Source organism: Lacerta agilis, chromosome 9 (genome assembly GCF_009819535.1).
Source record: "Lacerta agilis isolate rLacAgi1 chromosome 9, rLacAgi1.pri, whole genome shotgun sequence".
NCBI lineage: Eukaryota > Metazoa > Chordata > Lepidosauria > Squamata > Lacertidae > Lacerta > Lacerta agilis.
Genome location: NC_046320.1, coordinates 20,734,286 through 20,753,852, shown reverse-complemented (window position 1 = coordinate 20,753,852; position 19,567 = coordinate 20,734,286). Strand labels below are relative to the sequence as shown.

The following is a 19,567-nucleotide window of genomic DNA, read 5'->3' as shown; positions in this document are numbered from 1 at the left end:
CTTTTTCTTCTTAGACCTTAATCGTATAGAACGTATTTACAGGGGAGGGTAGCCAACTTGAGGTACAAGCACCCTGCCCCTCAAAAGAATATTTGAGGTATAAATACAACTATATTTTAAATAATTATTTTCATGCTTTATCTATGTTGGACAATAAACTGTGAGCAAGTGTACATGTTTACAACAGACTGGTATGTACAACATACTTTTTTTTTTACACACACACGCACACATACACACACACACTTGAACATTTAAAAAGTATACAAAGAATACACAAGGCTTCCCTATTGGTGAGATATGCTACTGGTGCAATCCTTAGCACACATACATGGCAGTAATCTCTCAACTAGCGAACTGGATTTGCTGCCTAATAAACTTTTTGGGTCCCCCCCCCCCTGCAGGATAAGGGTTAAAGGTATGATCTAGAACAGTTGTCTTCAACTGGTTGGTTTGGATCCTTTACTTGGTCGCGGCCTGGTCTATAGTGGGTCGCAGTAGTAGCACTCACACCATCCAAATATATGCTAAAAAAAGATAGAGCAGTGGGTCTCCACATGCATGTTTGGGTTAAAGGCTAGTTCTGGGTCTGAAAAGTTGAAGACTACTGATGTAGAACAGCTTTTCCCCTCAGGTCACATCTGAAACGGTTGCAATCCATATCTGATCCTTGGCAGTGTTCCTTGCAAGGGCAAAGGATTTAACCTCTGGGTTTGTTACAGAGACGCAAACCACATCAAGAGAATTACTTAAATCCCTGCTACGTTCTTCATGATTTCTGGACAGATATCACAAGGACTGTTGTCCCTGGAACCTTCTCCCTGAAATGCTGCAAGCAGATCAACAAACAAAGAAGTTCCCCAGCCTGCCGGGCATCCCTCACTGCAAATCTTCTCTCTCTCTCTTTCTCTCGCATTGTTCCTCACCTGATCTTTGCATGCGTGTTCTACTGCAACATGCAAAGAACAGAACGTGAATGGAGAGAAGCAAACGAGAGACACAGTGACATAAAACACAATGAAATAAAAATGAGCCAATAATGTGGACATAGGCGATTGCTAGGAACAAGACACAATCCACCAACGCACCATAATTCTTCATCACACAACCCCCTTAATTATTATTTTTTAAAAAATACAGTATATAACACTGTCAATGGTAACAATGGGCTGCTTCCAGCTGCATCACTGCCGGGGGGGGGGGGAGAAGACAACCACAAGGTCACAAGGGCCTTTTCTAGGTTGAGAGGGTGAGCAAAACGGAACCAACTGTCCAGCAGGTCACTCCATCTTTCGTAAGACTCACCTGTGTGTGCGTGAGCAGCCTGTTCTAGCTTTTGCAGGGAGGGCTAAAAGGCTGGATTCCAGGGGCAGAGTCCAAGTGTAGAAATATTATAGACAACTGCACAAAAAGTCTTTGCTTTGAACAAAATCGCTTTCCAATCTACACCCCACCCCCAGTCTCGCCTTATACATTGGTTAAGCACATCTCTGTGCTAATACTGCATTTCTACATCAAAGAACAACATAGAATCACATAGAACTGTAGAGTTGGACGGGACCCTGAGAATCATCTCGTCCAACCCCCTACAATGCAGGAATAGGCAGCTGTTCCATATGGGGATCGAACCCGCGACCTACATGGGACTCTAGGTTGGGTTTTGGCAGGAAGAAGGCAATAGTCCCAGCAAGGGTCCAAGCCCTGCTTTGGGGGATACCTGTATTTCACATTCCACATTCACAGAAACACAAAATTTTTGAATTGAAGAGTTGGAATGGATCCAAAGGGTCATTTAACTCAACCCCTTAGAATGCATTGAACTGTATCTGAACATAAGAAACTGCCTGGATCAAGCCAATGGCCTGTCTAGTCCAGCATCCTGTTCTCACAGTGGCCAACCAGATGCCCAAGAGAAGCCTGCAAACATGACCTCAGCAACAGACAATTGCACCTACAGCTTCTAAGGAAGGCAAAATAACAGCACAATTCTATACACATCTTTGCTAGATCTCGTTACTCTTTTATTATGGCTATCTTGCTTCCCCCAAAGAGGATGTTTAGAGTTTATAGGTCTAGGTTTCTTATAAAGGTGGTTGACCTGAAGCATGGTAGGCCTCATCACTCTGACCCTCCCGTTTATCCTAACCTGCAGTCCTTTACATTACACCACATAATCCGATAGCCACAGTACCCTTTCTTATCCAAACCTCTGAACGTTTTGGAGGTCCCCTCCCTTCAAACTAAGTGGATAAAATGAGGTTATATGGTTATAGTGGAGTGGAATATATGAAGACTTTAGAACTTCTAACATGGTATTCTATTACAATGAATCGCTTTAGAACTTGAGAATGCTCCAGTTATGACATATTCCAGTGCTGACTTTTCAAGCCACTGAAAGCAGTTTTAGCTCATGCCACAAGCTTTCCGTTCATTCCTATTGAGATTCATTCAAAAGAGAGGATTGCTAAAAGACCACGGCCAATACTTTCAACAGGTGCTTGTGCAGGAAGGTGGCTGTGGAGCAAAAACGAGAGGAAATTTCCCGCTTAAAAGTAAAAAGATAACCAATACCTTTCAACGTGTATCTTTTTCAAGGGCCTTAACTCCAATACATTCTCCATCTGAGAAGTAGAAATATGGGTGATGTCAGCTTCACACGCATTTTGTTTGTTTTTTTGAAACGTGCCCAAAACGCTTCTAAGTGAGTGCACCTGCAAATGGAAAGCAGTGTTCTTCAAGCTTGGGTCCCCAGATGTTGCCAGAATTACAACTCTCCTCTCCTTTCCTCTCTTGATTGGTGGCTTAGCTGGCAGGGAATGATAGGAGTTACAGTTCAACTCTGGGACCCCAAGCTTGAAGAACCCCAATATAAAACACGATCATGGCAAATACAGGTCTTCTGCAGGTGCACTTTTGAGGAAGCTGTCAACATCCGCAACTCCAGGTTTCACACACACTCTTTGTAGACTCAGGTTTACCTGGGTGTAATGCAGGTGAAAAGGTTCTGAGAACTTTAAAATAGGAAACCAACAAAGTTGTTCCATTCATGAAGGATTTCTGCTAGTGCGATGGAGCTCCCCCACCCCACGAACCCTCCAAATTTGTTCTGGGGTTTCCCCCAACTCTCTGGAGCAGATTTGGGGGGGATGTGCAGGGAGAAAAGAGGAAGGCAAAGTTCTGTCGTGCAAACAGAAGTCCTTGCATGATGGAATCCATGCAAAAGACACAAGTTGAAATGCATCAGGCATTCATTTTATTTGCTTCAGCTTATCTTCATTTGCAAGTGTTGAGCTTCAGCTTTCCTTGCCATGTTTGGGGCAGTTCCTCTATTTTCCTTTTCTGATATACACAAGTACTAACAGTTCACATGAGCAAACACTAGCTTGCGATGGTCTGTTGGACAGACAAAAAGCTCCTAGGCCTACCTCCCCCTCACAGATTAAAATCTTCCCAAATGCTCTTGAGTGTCCCAGACACTTCCAATTCGCCTATTCTTTGTTTTCTACAACTCCGCTCAACAATTACACAGTCATTCACACCTCTGCCTCTGTGCAAACCTTCCTTCACTTGCTTTAGCGAGACCCCATGGATGAGTGCCAACAAATCCAGTGGATGCAACAGTCCCTCAACAAATGGCACACAGATACATACAATAAACCTAACATTATATAGGAAAGAATCATTTCCACTACAATCCAGAAATATATATTTAAAGTCTTAAGGGTTTTGCTTCTCAGAAGCAATTCACACTGTCTAAGCAACATAGTATAGTATTATTATTTTTTTAAAAAAGGTTGCACCATCCAATGTATTCCAGTCAAGGCCTACAGTATAGGCCTAATACCGATAGGAAGCAGCTTTGAAAATGTACTGTTTGCCACAGACGTTGGAAGTGAGAATCCCGGGCCCATTCCAGACACACTTTCTTCATGGCAAGACTTATTAGGCCACCCTGTGGCCCGTTCTGTAACAATCAACAGTTCCTGGAAGTATCTATTCACATTGTGGCCACGATGGTCTGCTTCAGTCGTCACCTGGACTTTGCTTCTTTCGTCTCCAGGTTCTGATTACTGAAAGAGTCTCTGATCTTAATGACTTCGGCTGCACACAAGTGTCCAAAAGCCTTTGTGTACCAGTCGGGTTTGTGGCCCCTGTTTCCAAGAAAGAAAATGCATGCTTGAAGCTGGTCATAGCTGACATAACTTGGAAGAAACAAGAGATGGAACAGGAATCCCTGGAACAAGTAATGCAGTTGCTGGGGAGCAGGGATAGGGAACTTTGGAAGCTGCCATTGGTCCACCTAACTGCATAATGTCTACAGTGATTGGGCAGCAGCTCTCCAGGATTTCAGACTGGGGGGCGTTCCCTGCCTTCCCTGGAGATGCCCACCTGGAACCTTCTGCATGCAACGAAGGTGTCTTACCATTAAGCTAGCAATGGACCTTAGACAACCACATTCTTGTTCTGTTAATGATTTGAGATTCCACATCGCATGCTACAGTGCAACTATGAGCAGGGTACGCACTCACATAAATATGCACACCAACTGTAAACAAAATAAATGGAAGTGCGAACGGAAGCACAAGCGGGGGTGGTGGTGGTGGAATTTGTGATGGAGGGACCAGACTTTCAAGAGGAGTTGCTTTTGAACATGTTGCACATCTCTGCGAGGGGACTGCAAGGAGTTCTTGCATGAATCGTTTGTGAAGTTGCCCATTTAAATTAATCAATTAAAACCAATCATTATCTCTTCTGCACTATACAAATGAGGAAGGGGAAGGACAACACAGCTGATTCTGGGCCATACGGCAGTTAATTCTTCTAACAGGGTTTGGAGGTTAAAACAACGGAAGAGGAAAAGGTGAAGAAAAAAGGCTTACCTTAAATCAGTTCTGCACATGTACGTGAGTTTGGATTTTCCTGATCCGGAAGGTTCAATGAGATACCTGGACAAGAGCACATTCACTCTAACGCCAAGGACTGCAGCACGGTCATGGTCCACCGAGGAGCTTAAAAGTGCACAAGCGCCTTTAGATAAATTCGTCCTCCAAGTCCTGTTAGGAGCAAGAACAGCTTTATAACAAAAGACTGCGTAGATGCTAGCCAGCCAGCCAGGTTTTTATTGTTTGCCGCCGATAGCCTTTACAACGTAACTTACAGAACAAGTAAATCCAAGAGGACGTTAAAAACAAATAAACATTCAGAAATGCAAGCTGTCAAAGCTTAAAATTCTGAACATCTCCAAATAATTTAAATTAAAAATCTCAATGGCAGTAAAAAAAAAAAAAGTAGGCTGTAACATTCTTGCTACTAGTACATATAAATCTACCCTTAGAAAACAAGTTTGTATGAATCAGCCAGCAACTATTAATTTTAATGCGGCGGACTGACCTATTTCTTTCTTTTTCTTTTAAAATGAAGAGCTTGCTTAAATGTAGGCTTCATACATTTCAGGTAGTGGAGGTATTTAAAAAATAAACAAAAACAGTAGCTGAATCAATATATTTACATTTTAGCTAGCTGTGTTTATAAAAGGGTTCTGCAGGCTCTGTCCTTCATAAATCTGTCAGGGGTGAAACCTGCAAGTTTACCTTAGGACGACATAGTCTCTGGCTGGGTGGGGTGCCAGGTTGTTCTGTACATACTGGTATACATCAGTCTGGCTGTCCAAAGTCTCAATCACTTTAGCATCCAGAAGATCTTCATCCCAAAGATGCTGTTCTTTAAGTAAGCGGTTCAAGATCTCTTCAGGAACTGCAGGGATTTCAACCGTGGATTTCCATAACCGGAGAGGTGGACCCTCAGAAACCTGGAAAGCATTGTCACCATAAGTAGCTATATATGCTTACACAGTCAACGATGCTCGACAAGCTAGCCCTTTAAGCCTGATTAATTTTGAAAGTGTAACTTCAAAATTGAGCCCAGCTGAAAACCAAGAAAGGGATCAAGCCTCTTTTTTAATATATAGTAGTTACTGTGCAAATGTCTTAAGTTATGACTGGTGGATAGTATCTGTGGGAATTTGTCCTCAAAGCACTTATTCTGAAGTGACCCACTGACTTGAGTCTCTTGAGGCTGAAATTCTAACTCCAATTAGCTGGAAATAAGCCCCACTGTGTATGAAAAGACTTACTTCTGAATAGACATGCTTAGGACTGCAATGTTAAAAGAGCTGCAGGGGGTGAACAGATCCTAAGTGCAACTCATGGACCACATAAGAAATGGTGTGGTCAGAAGCCCTTCCATGATTGCAGCAGCTATCTTCCTTTGGCTGAAGTTCCCTTGTCTTTACTGATCCTGCCAGTAGGTCTGTCGCTAGAGGGCAAGCGAGTAGACCATGGTGGCAGTTCTGGAGGAGAGCTGGAATATCTCTGCTGCAGTCAAGTGGAGGCTTCTGACTTCATGTATAAACCAGACCTGAATTTTCTGCTTGGCAAAGGCCTTAAATTCTATACTGCCCCTCAGTCCACATATCATTTTCGCCCATAAAATGCTACATTGGTTTGACCTCCTCTGAAATTTTAATAACACTGGATGATTTCATCATTGGCTCAAGCTTAACATTTTGCTGGCCATCAGCTCTGCAAAATGATTTCAGATCATATCAGTTTGTTCCATCTTTCTCACTTTTGGGAGAAGCCCTAGTGAGTGGGAATATTATTTGAAGTTTGCCAAGTTTAAGGCAGTCATTATTTCCCCACTTTTCAAATGTACTCTCTCTCTGCAATTTCACCTTCTTAGGTGAAATGCATCAAGATTTATCAACAGTCCTGGAGTTGTGCTAATATACCTTCTTGTAGGCAAGCTCTGCTTGCTCCGAGGTGGAACAGTTGACCCAGCCTTTAAATTTATCCTTAATCTCCTTAAGCAAATCATCCATACAGTCCTGGATGTAAAAACGGTAGTCGGCAGGCTCAGAGTTATTAGTTCTGCCTAGTTCCTCCAAGCTCAGAGGCCGAAGATCTTGCTCCGTATAGGAATTCCGACATCTACTCATTTCTTCAGGGATCTGAGGGTATGGGAACATGAAAGGATAAAATGGTTGGGAGGCTCAAAACTACAGACACGATGACTCACTATAAGACTGGTTGCCAAACAGGGCACTATCAGGTCTATAACTAGACAATGCAATTTAGCATATTGCATGATACTAAAAGACCCAAGGAAGAATGGTATAGTGGAATATTCACCTGAAACAGCTTCTTACACTCTGCAATCATGTGGCCCAGACCTTGCGTCGCAGCCAAATTCTCATTTAAATCTTTCTGATCGGGTTTTCCCAGACTCTGTTTCCTCTGCATCACCCTGTTAACGCAATCACCATTAATTAGCTGTGATGAAAGAAAAGTTGTCAGGACTATACAGGGAGCGCCAAGGTGTGCTTTCCTGTGTGAATGAAGTAACATGAAATGAAAAAAGCTAGCGGCCACACTTGGACGCTGATAATAAATCTTGCGCTCCTAGGTCTAAACGTGATCTTCATTTTCAACCATCTTGCTCATTCATAATGTAATGGCCAGATGAATTTAGCACACATGTTCATCATCATGTGGGATGCAGAATTTAAAAAATGACTTGTGTGATCATCACAGGCATAATCACTAGCACCTTTCCCTTAAAAGTCCCCTCAACCTGTTTCCACTGTTCAGTGGGAAGAATTTGCATTAGTCCAAAGGTAGACTGGTTTTGGTTTTTTTTTTTTTTAGGGGGGGGGAAAGAGTTCAAAGCATCTTAAGGAAAGGCTTATTTAAGTGCCCGACAAACCACCAGGAAGAAACAGAGGACTGAGCTACCTGGAGACTTGCCTTGGGGAAGAATTTTCCCTCTTGAGGGTGTTCAAGTGGAAAAGGGAAGGCGCTAAGCACACAGCCAGGTTTGTCGGCGTCATCTGGTTTTCCTTCACAGCGGCTGTGACGTCACTCAGAAAGTATAGGAGGATCTGTAGGACTTCTCTGTTCTCATCTGGTAGAAGCATAATGGCTGCCTTGATCGCCTGGAGATGCTGGTCCTTTGGCACATCTGCACAAGATTAGCAACCCTCTCGTCAAGTCATTGATTTTCCACACATATAGCACGAATGCGTCCCAAAGCAAACTCTTAGCTTCAAATATTTCTGACTCGAGTCTGAAGCGATTTCCTTCAGAGCGCTGCATACCATTCATGGCACAAACGAGTAGATTTCCCTCCCCCTCCCCCCCTTTTTAGTCAACAGCTTAACTGCCCTCAGGTATTTCCTGCCTAGCAAGAGACTCAACAGTAAAACAAAGCTGTGCATATTCCAGAGTTAAATTTAGAATTTCATTTCGAGAGCCACACACTTCTGCAGACTCGCTAAAAGGGCTGTTAAATTAGATGGGAGGGAGGGGGCCCGCTGCTTTGGTTTATTAACATGGGTGGCGACGAAAATGCAAACACTGAGCTCAGCCAACCTGGACTCCAGCAAAAATTCATACACGCCAGTGAAACACACTCCTCAACTGGGGAGGCAATTAAAATAAATAGCCCTTAAAAAACGGTTCCCAACTTTGGCACCACAAAATATCCAGACGGTACTTCAATAAGCAGAGAGGATTGCTTCATCGAACAATGATGTAGTCTGTGAAGACTGGGTGGGGAGTCATCCCTAATGTACCGCCACATACTATCGCACGGATCCATGGCTACAGAGCACAACAAATACTTCCAATAGCAAATGTCCTTTAAAAAAACCCAAAAAAACCCGGCTGGTGGTGGCGGAGGGATGACGACTGACAAAATCTTGATTTGTTTTGATGCACCAGGGGTTGAAAAATATCCAAAAGCCACTCAAGGGACTCATGTAAGTGGTCTCGAATTGTGGAGTGTGCTCCTCTTGGGGGAGTTGTGTACATGGAAGAAAGGAACACAAAAATCCAGGGAAGGATGAGATCTGGAGGCAAGTAGCTGTTGCCTCCCATCATCAGCCAAGACACAAAAGGGTGGGCCAAATATTCGCTAGCATTTATTTGATTTATTCGATTTAGATACCTTCACCAAAAGATCTCAGGGCAGTTCACAAGATAAAAACATGAGATAATAGCAAAAATAGATAGCTAAAACAGAAACAACAAAACAATAACCCCACCCTCCCACACATTTAAAAGGCTGTAGAATATTAATCAGCCAAGGGCCTGGTTGAAGAGGAACATTTTCGCCTGGCACCTAAAGATATATAAGGAATGCCAGACGAACCTCCCCGGGGAGAGCATTCCACAAAAGAGGGGCCACTGCAGAAAAGGCCTGCTCTCGTGTTGCCACTCTCAGGACCTTATGTGGAGAAGGCACACGAAGAAGAGCCTCAGATGTTGAAGGTGGAGTCCGGTAGTAGAGAATTCTCATTGGATTTATGAAGGCAGATGCTCCTACCACCTGACCCATATCAGCCCAAGCTGATGTCACGAGGTTATGCTTTCCTGTTCTTGTGTGTTTTAAGACAGGTTGGAGATGTCATATTTTATTCCCCTCCCCACCAATGTGGAATTAGTGCCCCAATCCACAAATGTTGGGATACATAGCATGGAGGTCAACCACTACCTAGATGGTTGGAGCCAGACTGGGGTGCAGCAGGAAGCAGAGGAGGCTAAGAAAGAGTGCGCAAGCTGAGAAAGCAGGAGGAACACTAGACCTGCCTTATCCAAACCTGGACATTGTTGTTGGGACTACAATGTCCACCATCCCTTACTATTGGCCAGGCTGGCTGGGATGGTGGACAGGAGGCATGGCTGGGCAAGACTGCTCTGGACAAACACACATGATACAAGATACATCTGGTCTGATCATAGCACTATGGTTTTGTTTTCCAAACAAATGAGGAATAGCCACTTCTGCCTGCTCCTCACATCATGGGGCATGTGAATTTCTCATAATGTGGACATTGATACTACATTCTTAAAAACAGACCAAAGTGCATGTTCGCTAACTGCATGTGGATACTAAGGGATGAAAACTGAGAGACTAGGCAGGTTGCATCTCCACTGACCATAGAGACACACTATCTTTCCAGGAAAGTGGTAACTAGTGGACTGACTTCTATTACATCCTCAATCCCTCCCATGTCATTGAGAGGGTAATGCAATGTAACTCTTTTCTTTTCTTTTTTTGCATTACCCTCTCAATGACATGGGAGGGATTGACAAAGTGTTACCTAAAACAAAGAGTTACCCAAAATTTTGGATTGGGAGATATTAATGGTGGAATATTTATAATTAGCGAAGAGTACTGGAAGAGTTAAGAGGACAAATGAAACAAAAAGTCCATAAAGAATGGAAAATCTTTAAGGAGTATTTGGTGAATAATGGAGCAGGTAGTTTCCTTATGGCAGAACTAGACTGAACCTGATGAAAAACCAAGAAAGAGTAAATTAAGAGATGAAAAGAATAAAGATAAAATTGAATAAATGTGTGATGATATAGAAAAAAGAGTTAATTACAGCGATATTAATTGGAAGTCATTTTTAATTTTTTTGTGAAGATGTGAATTTTTTTTGAAATCATGTATAATACGTAGATTTTTTTTCTTTTTTGTTACGTTTTGTTTTGTCTTGTTTTGTTCTAAGTTGATTGATGTTTGTTAACTGTCTTTTAGTGTTGTATGTAATTTTTATAATAATAAAGACTTAATTAAAAAAAGAGAGGGGGGAATGCAATGTAAACTGAACACGGCCTGCTTCTGTTATCTGCGGTTCTTAAGATTTTAAAACAGGTAATTATTATCATTATTTTAAAAGTCGCCCTTCTGCTTTACTAAGCACCCAGAAAAAAACATTTCACAGCAGGGAAAATATTTTTAGATTTAGAAGAGGGGGTTATACTACTTTCAATCTGAAAGATAAACTCTGCCCTATAGATGTAAACCAGGTTGGGGGGGGGAATCATCCTGCATATGGACACAAATCTACATGGTCTCTACATAGACAACGGCAAGCTTCTCAGCTCTGCAAACCTTTTGCTTGGTGTCAGATCTACTGATCGACCAGGCAGAGGCATGGGATTTTAATCTGTGATTAAAGTTTTGTTTGATTGCAACTGTTTATATAGTTTGAAAAGCCCTCTCACGTGCATCAACACTTCAGCTCAGAGGAAACTGTACAACAGACGCCAGAAACTAAAAGGATGGCCTCAGCCAATGTAAGGAATCAACAATTCCCTCACAGCACTTCAGGCCCCTGAAAGCCACCCTAAATCTACTAAGGAGGATTGGGGGATCCTTTGGAGCAGATGGGGGGGGGAAGGGATGCAGGGCAGAAAAAATCACTCAAAATTGTCTCCTCACTGTCTGTCCGACTGATGGGTTCCTTCTGTCAGTGGATGGAGGCCACACAAGAACACCAGAGGTTTTTTTGTTATTCAGCAGAGTGACAAGTTGACTTGTCTCCGCGTCATTTCCATGGGATGCTGCTGTTCCTAGAATTACCATAGGATAATGAAAGGCATCGTCTGAAAGATTTTTTTTTTTAAGTTTCTGTAGAGATGACACGGCATCCCTGAGTATCTTGGTATACAAAGCCAAACTATGGGGGAATTCAGCAGCTGGGAGATGATCTGGTGCCACAAAGCCTAAACCCTTTATCTATAGAGAGCCAGTCACTATTAAGCAGTAAATATGGCAATAATAGTAACCACAAGATGCTTGTTGATGCTTATGAACACAACAATTGACTCAGAATTAGCTAGCCTACACTTATATTTCTCCTTGCAGCCTTCTTTGATGTTATTATTCTGGTGTGCACATGCCTTGTTCTACTGCACTGCCTAAGAACCTGGTCAGACCTTTTGTAAATATTTTTAATTACTTATATGTAGCAACATTTGTTTTTCAGTCCCAAAAGGGACATACCCTGCATTGCAAGGAGACGTGGCTACTTGAGAATGGCTACAAATGAAACTACGAACAACCCAGGACTTACATTGGTAGATCTGTAGGAAAGTCTCAGAAAGTTTGTTGGTTATGAGTGGCTCTGGCAGATCGCGGAAATATTGCTTCAGCATGTCAGCCACATCATAGGCAGACTGCCCTTCATAATTTACTTTGCCTGTTGAGCTCTCATTCATCTGTCGCAACGCCTGGATTCTTGACTTCACTCCAGATTTTCGAAAAAGCCCAACCTATGTAACAAAAAAGAGGTACCCCTTACACAGAACAGGGACATTCCTTTGAGGGTATATTGTGCTTGCAGTTAATAATGCATGAAGATTCTGAAACCAGAATTCTAGATGTATTTCAAAATCAGTGTTTGGTTTTGAGGGGAAATAGCAGGAAATGCAGACTTTCCCATATTCTGCCGAACTGAAGTAGCTGAGCACGTGTTTGATTGTTTGGGATGTCAAACAATCAGGGAAGAAGGTACCACACAAGCTTTTCCTGGACACCAAAACCTTTCCAAAGGTAAGCAGTTGATCCACATGTGGAGGAACATCCAAATATGCCGCTGCCACCATCCCCAGAGTCTGAAGTAGTACAACATAGCTCTTATTGTCAGATACACTGATATGGGATGGAGGAGAATGGCAGAAATTGTTTTTGAGTTTGAAGCTCATAGTCCAATTCCAAACCTATCTGTTTGACTCACTTAAACAAGAAAACAAAAGGACCTGTGAACAGCTGTGAAAATAAAGTTCAGGGATCACGAGGCAGGCTAAAAACTCAGGACTCTAACCTGATCCAGGCAGTGGTTGCGAAGGTATCGCATGGCTTGCTGGATGCTCTGAGGAAGAGGCTGTCCTGTACGCTGGACATTAACGGTGAGGGGAACGCCAAACACATTTCGGTCTTTATAATCTGGGACTTTTATCCTTTTCATAAACTTTGGCACAGCCCTGCAGAAGAGAAGGAATACGGTCAAGATTAAAAACCTTCCAAGTGTGCATGTGTGTGATACTGTCTCTTTCCAAAACATCTCACATTTCTATTTCTATCTGCGGGCTGTCGAATAAGTAGCACACCAGAAAACATCGACTTGACTCACTGAGAATATCAATATAGAAGTCTTGATTGTGGCACTGAATTCACATTCCATTATGTTGAAGGGGTGGAGGGGGGGAAAGACACACAAGGTAAGAAGAAGAACCATAACAGATTTTAAAGGGTTTTACAGGTGCTACCAATGACAGACATGCGAACAAAGACGATAGTTGATTTAGACACCTGCTTTTTATCTAATTAAATTAAAACTTAAGGTAAATAAACATGCATTTTATTACTCTTATTTTTGCATTTTTATATACTGCGTTTCCTCCAGCATGGAGCTCAAGACTGTGTATGTAGGATTCTTGGATGTCTTCCACCTATGTAATGATCAGAAATACCGCCCCATCCCAAATGCTGAAGATAGTGAGATATAACAAAACAAAAGTTATATTTCACTTAGAATAACAACCTGAATGGCTTTTCATTCTCTTTTACTGTAACGTATTGGAAGAGTCACCACAAACAAACAAACAAATGTGCCCTTATCTTGCATCTCCACTAATTTAATGTTTTTAGGAGATTAACCTTCCAATCCTAGGTCGCTCCTATATTTTTACCCCCCAGTTGACTCATGAGTCAAGTTGGGAAAGAGGTTGTAGCCAACATTCCAACGTCAACAGAGACAACGTCTTTGCATCCCAGTTAATATAATCTCCTCCCTTATTTGGGAAATCAACTTCCATCAGATTGGTGTAATAAAGGGTATTACAAAATGTTTGCAAGATCAGCATTAGCAACAAGACTTCTGTGCAGGTGGGAGCTCTTATCTTTTTCATCTCTTGCTACAAAACCATTTGATTTATGTCAACTAGGTGGCGACTCCTTGGGAATATGGCCATGTCAAATGATTTAAGTTGGCTGCATCAAAAATGCTTAACCGTGCAGCTACAGAATAAATCTGATAGTATCAACGAAACAGACGAATCCTTCCATTAGCAGATGGATCTTTTCAGTTAATTAGTTAACCTTGTGTACCAGAATCTGCCGTGCCTAAAAGGTACCAGGCAGAATGAGGGTGGCCATGTCAGCCCCTGTAAGAGTCAAACGCAAATCTAGCAGTCAATGACCCTTTATAATCTGACTTCTTTAGGGCTCTAGGGAAAGATAGACATGTGAACAATGAGCTTTTTGTATGTTAACCACTCGCTTTAGAAAGCCCTGAAACCCGTCCCACCACCCACCAGCCTGTGTCGCAGCAGGAAACTGATGTAATAAGCTGGCGTTTGCCAGCAACAAGTTTCAGTTCAACAAATGACCTTTCAGGCCTGTTTCTCCCCCCACCCCACCCCGGCACCTTCCTTCTCTATCACTTCACCCACCCACTTTGGTAAAAAGGCCTTTCCATTTGGTTTTGACGAGCAGGAAAAATCTACCCGCAAGAATTCCAGAGACCTGCTATTTCACTTAATAAAACCATTCTGAGTTTTAAATTGAGATCAGCTAGGAAGCAAGTTGGCGCGCAGAGCAAATACTAGCATAGCAGGCAAAACCCATAAAATTCTAAATTCACACTATAGCTACGTAAACAGCATTTTAGGTTTATGAATGACTAATCCTCCCCGTGCAAATACCCCACCTCGTTTGTATTTCCACAGGGTTTTAACATACGGCGCTATTGACACGAGCGCTCGCATAGTTTGCATTTTGTCACAACACACAGCAGCGGAATGCAAAAAAGAAACACACATTACGACATCTGCAGAGAATCCAAAGCATGCAAGGATAAACTGGTCAATACTTATTTCTGTCTTTCAGAACAAACAACTTCTGTATTTAGCACGGCTCCCATAATAACAGTCTTTGAACAGGAGGAGCTTTGATGCTGGAGTTTAAATACTCTCTGTGACTCCCAGGGAAAGGAAGGAAGAAAAAGACCAGATGGTAGAATAGTAGAATTGGGAACAAAAAAAAAAAAAAAAACAAAAAAACGAAATACCACCCCACAGAACTTATATTGTACTTTTGACTGCTTCAGAATCCTACAAAACCAGCAACAGATGCAGGGTTTTTCAAAAGCATTTATCTGGCAAAGGGTAACTGGACATGAATATGGTCCAACTCAATGTTTAAAGATAAACTTAAGAGGGTGTTCTCAATTTTACCTATCACACATTCACCCATGCCAAAACCCCAAGTCTAAGCAACTTTCAAAGGCAGTGCACACCTAAAAAAAAGAAAAATATATCAACTGGTTTCGGGCAGAAAGGAATGAACACTTTCTGTTTCACTGTTTGTAGGTTCTGACTAGCCTCCCAGAGATGTTTGCAGCTCCTTACCAGCTAAAGCCATGTTTATTGGAAGGTGTATATTTCTCCAAGAGGGCAGTTAACTTCAAGAGGGAATATTTCTGCAGAAGGTTCATCTGTGCCACAGACTGGCAGTCAATCTGTAGCAGTGCTGAGCTTAAGCTGGGTCGATGAGAGCTCTGAAAACTGTGCCACCTCATTCTGTGCCTTCAGGAGAGGGAGAAAGAGAGACATTTAATGGTTAGAAGTCAGAGTTAAGAGGAAAGCCAAGCACCTGCAAGATCTCAGATGTTGATGACATTTGGAACTTAAGTACTCCTTGAACAGTGTGTGTAAAATATTGCAAAGCTAAATTTGCCAGAGTCTGATGCCCCTATTCCCCTCAGAGAGCTTTAATTTCCAGAGTTTCCTGGGAAGAGGGACTGATTGTTAAACCACTCTGGAAATTGTAACTCTTTGTGAAAAATACAGGTCTTCTAACAATTCTTAGAACCCTTAAAATAACTGCAGTTCCTAGGATTCATTCAAGGAAGCCATGATGCAGAAGAGGAAAAATGCTTGTTCCGACTTTCTATAACTCCTCAGTTGGGCTAACTAGGTGTTTTGTTTTGTTTTGTTTTGCCATAAGCCAGTCCAGATAACGTGTTTCTAGACACAGAGCTATGTAGAATTTTCCAGTCACTACCACATGTATTTAGGATTCTGTAGTCACTCTTTGTATACCGGTATACAGTGCTTAAGAGTAAAACTGAATCTTCAACATAGAACATGATTATAATAGAACTGCATTTTTTTTAAAAAAGGAATGTCGTAAAAGGGGTTTTTTATTCTGTCAGTCCTTTGGGAAACAAGTTTTGCTCCTGCCGATTATTTTGTATCTTGCTGGTGCCTTTCTGCCATGCTTTTTGGTCGTTGGTTTTATTTGCAGTACTTTTGTGCATGCCATTTTGTGAAAATTGCAGTTTGTGATTTATAACTGGAAAGCGCCATGAGGAGTTTTTATGCAAATGGGTTTTAAGGGTTAGGGTTGGGGTTCTACTGAAACGTTTTGTTTTGGTTATATGCTACACCCTTTGGGCTCTTTAGCCTTTTTTTGTACATTGGTTGAATACTTCTTTTAGTATGTGACTAACAGGCCAAATAAACACATAATAAAATTAAGATTCCTCTTTATATCCCATCCTCAAATATAAAAGCCAACATGCTGTCGAAAAGATATCACACTTCCTATGTACACTGTATTCAAAACAAATATACATATGTAACTATAGCCACACAAGCATGCATATACACCAATATATATACAGTGGTACCTTGGTACTCAAATGGCATGGCTCTAGAACAAAACGGCTCCTGAATGCTGCAAACTTGGAAGTAAGTGTTCCGGTTTGCAAACGTTTTTTGGAAGCCAAACATCCTACACGGCTTCTGCTTGAGTGCAGGAAGCTCCTGCAGCTAATTGGAAGCCACATCTTGTTTTCGAATGGTTTCGGGAGTCGAATGCATTAAGTTCAAGAACCAAGGTACCACTGTAAAGTGAAAGTCTATGTTTACTGACCTGTTAGAACGTGTTAATGATGCTCCCACCCCAGAGTCTCTTCTTTCCTGGATCCCTGTTGATTCTTCCGTATCAATCAAGGAATTCCCTGTACTGTCAAGGTCACTGGGTATTGTCCTATCATTGTCCACATCGAGGAGGATCTGCTTGGGAGACGAAGGGCATGGAGACACTGAATCTAGGGCTGAATCAGAGTCTCCTTCGTCTGAAAACTTCTCGGACCACTGGTTCACAATTTTCTGCATGCCTTTGACATGATACAGGATGTCATCGAGCTCAGGAAAGAGGTCTTCGTTCTCAAGGCCAGCCAGGTCCCCCGTGCTGGAATACAGGATAGATCCTGGCACGTTGTCGTAAATGCTGAGGCGGCTGCACATGGAGCTGGAAGAATTGCGCCTCTTCCCAAGGCTCAGGTCTTTGGAGCTGTCAGAACTGTTCTCCCTCCTGAGGGCGAGGTGGCTGTGGCCGTGGAAGCTCCCCGTTCTCCAGTTGACCGAAGTGCTGTTCTCCGAGGGAGCAAAGTTACCATTGGAGAGGGCTTTGGGGAAAGTCCCAGGCTTGTGGTCTTCTGGAATGAAGAAGACTGTGTCTTCAGCAAAGCCCTCCCTGTTTTTGAAGTTCTGCTCCATGACATCGTTGAACGTTGATTGGTTGAAAGGGTCAAAGCCTTCGAGGTACATTCCTACTCTTTTATTGTAGGCGCTGAGGCTGCGCGTCCTTGTGATGGGGCTTGGGGTGCTGACGGCACTGCTTGTTTCCGACTGGCTGCTACTGCTGCTGGTCTGGGTGGAATTGGAGACGCTTCTTTTACGTACCATAGGGATGTTGATGTGGTTGCCATTGAGGGTGGAGATCTCCACGCAGTTCAGCTGCTTCAGTTTCTCTCATCAATGCCTTCTTGCAAGACAGGCCCGCTGATGATAAGACCAAGCTTTGAAGGAGCTTTGCTCTTACCATGATGGGAGCTTTTTTATTTTAAAGCTCTCCATCCTCTTCAAGAGGCTTCTCGTTTTGGACTTGGCATTCTTCTCGTTAGTTTTCACGTTGAAATTGAAGTTTGACAGCTCTTTAGGAGAGGGCAAGCTGCTGAAGGAGTCCTCGTTTGCCACGAGGTTGGCTGAGGAGCCAACACTGATGACAGAGTTGGTTCTGGTGGTGGGCGTTTCGCTCTGAGAGGCATCTGGTGGCTGCTGATGCTGTGGACGGAAACTACCTCCTGACATTCGGTGGGTCAGTTAGCAGGCCTCCATGACTAGCTGCACTGCTGAGATGAGCCGCTTCTGGGCATGAAGGATTCACATCCTGCTTCGGGGGGAAGACGTCAATTCCTCAAGCCTGGACCACCTCTTGCTGTCCCTCTGGAAGGTCCACTTGCCACTTATCGCACAAGGCTCATCTTCATCCGAATCCTCGCTCTGCAAATGAAACAGGACATCCCTAATGATTACAAAAAAACAACAACAATGGCAATACAGTTCATTTCAAATCAATGTTATCCCAACTAACAATGACCTACTGATGTGAACACTTTGGTATTTTCTTCTCTTTTTAGTAAGCCGGTGGATGCTGGTTTCATGTCAGTGTGATAATCCAAGAAGTTCATTAGAAGAGAAAAGCCAGTGTAGGGTTGTGCATGCTGTATCAGACTCTGTCTGGGAGACTAGGGTTCATATCCCAACTCAGATGTTGGCTGCATGTTACATGTAACTGTGCACAATGGAGTCCTATCAACGGTTTTTATTTTTTTTTAAAGAAAGCATCAATTGCCACAAGATATAAGAAAGTATGGCGGTCAGCTTTGGTAGAAAAAACAACTAACGAATTAAAGCTTCTGTGGGGAGTGGAACAAAAGGACGCACTTGCAACAGATAGGTATACCTTTATTATTATGTCTGCAGGCAACCCATGCCCCCTTCTGCTTTCTTCCAGGTCCAAAAGGACCCATATATCAGCGGTTGCGTGTCTATTGAACACACACAAAATGGTTTGCTGCCTTTACAGCAAAAGAAGACACGGCAGAACCTCCCTCACACTACAACCATACCTCGTTGTATTGCGCTTTGAAAAAGTGCTCCTCACGAGGATGCGGGAGGAAACATGCCAGTCATTTCCAGTGAAAGGAAGTTCCCCCCCTCCACACCCCCCCCCAGCTTCTGGCCATGGGGAGTTGAGCTGGCTAGGCCTGGAGCTGGGGTTTCCCCCTCCCTCCCCTGCAGTTGGGGGCAGGGGGCAGGGAGCTGCCTTAATAGACTACAGTATAGTGTAAAAATTACTTTTATATGCGCCGGGAAACCAAAAGAAATGTACGACTTGCTTTATTGCAGTGGTCTGGACTGAACTGAACCCGCAATCGCTCCGAGGTCTGCCTGTACAAAATTTTCTGGCTCGTGTAATGTCAAGCTATCATTTGTTTACTCATTTGGATAACTGACTGGAATTGCGTTGTTCTAAGGGTTGCTGGCCTCATGGTAATATGTAATCTCATTCTCCTGAGGAAGGTGGGGGGTTGGGGTTTTGTGTGTTTCACTGTTATCTGCATCATGTGAAAATGATAACTAACAATAAAAATAATAAATAATGGAACCCAATGTATGCAACATATAAAACTATACTCAACATAAAATTGCTTTGAAAAAGGAAGAAAAGCAGCTGGGAGAGGGACAGATTGTGAGCGAAGAAAGTGAAGACGAAGAAACAGCAGGGTGAGGGGGTGGTAATTCTTGGCCATGGGTATTCATCATCTCAACAAAAGTTTGTATGTAAAAGACACCAGGATTCA

General features: G+C 42.8%; 1 protein-coding gene across 1 annotated transcript; it reads right to left on the bottom strand.

The window, feature by feature from the left end:
- Nucleotides 1-236: 236 nt before the first annotated feature.
- On the bottom strand, nt 237-18,830 carry LOC117053196 (rho GTPase-activating protein 7-like). The gene is given in 16 exon segments (XM_033160772.1): nt 237-4,151; nt 4,881-5,054; nt 5,592-5,809; nt 6,791-7,009; nt 7,191-7,305; nt 7,806-8,019; nt 11,924-12,122; nt 12,674-12,833; nt 15,261-15,437; nt 16,789-17,674; nt 17,677-17,758; nt 17,760-17,974; nt 17,977-18,018; nt 18,021-18,113; nt 18,116-18,225; nt 18,820-18,830. Coding segments are annotated over 16 exon segments (3,036 nt in total). The 3' UTR covers nt 237-4,030.
- Between the last annotated feature and the right edge of the window lie 737 nt (nt 18,831-19,567).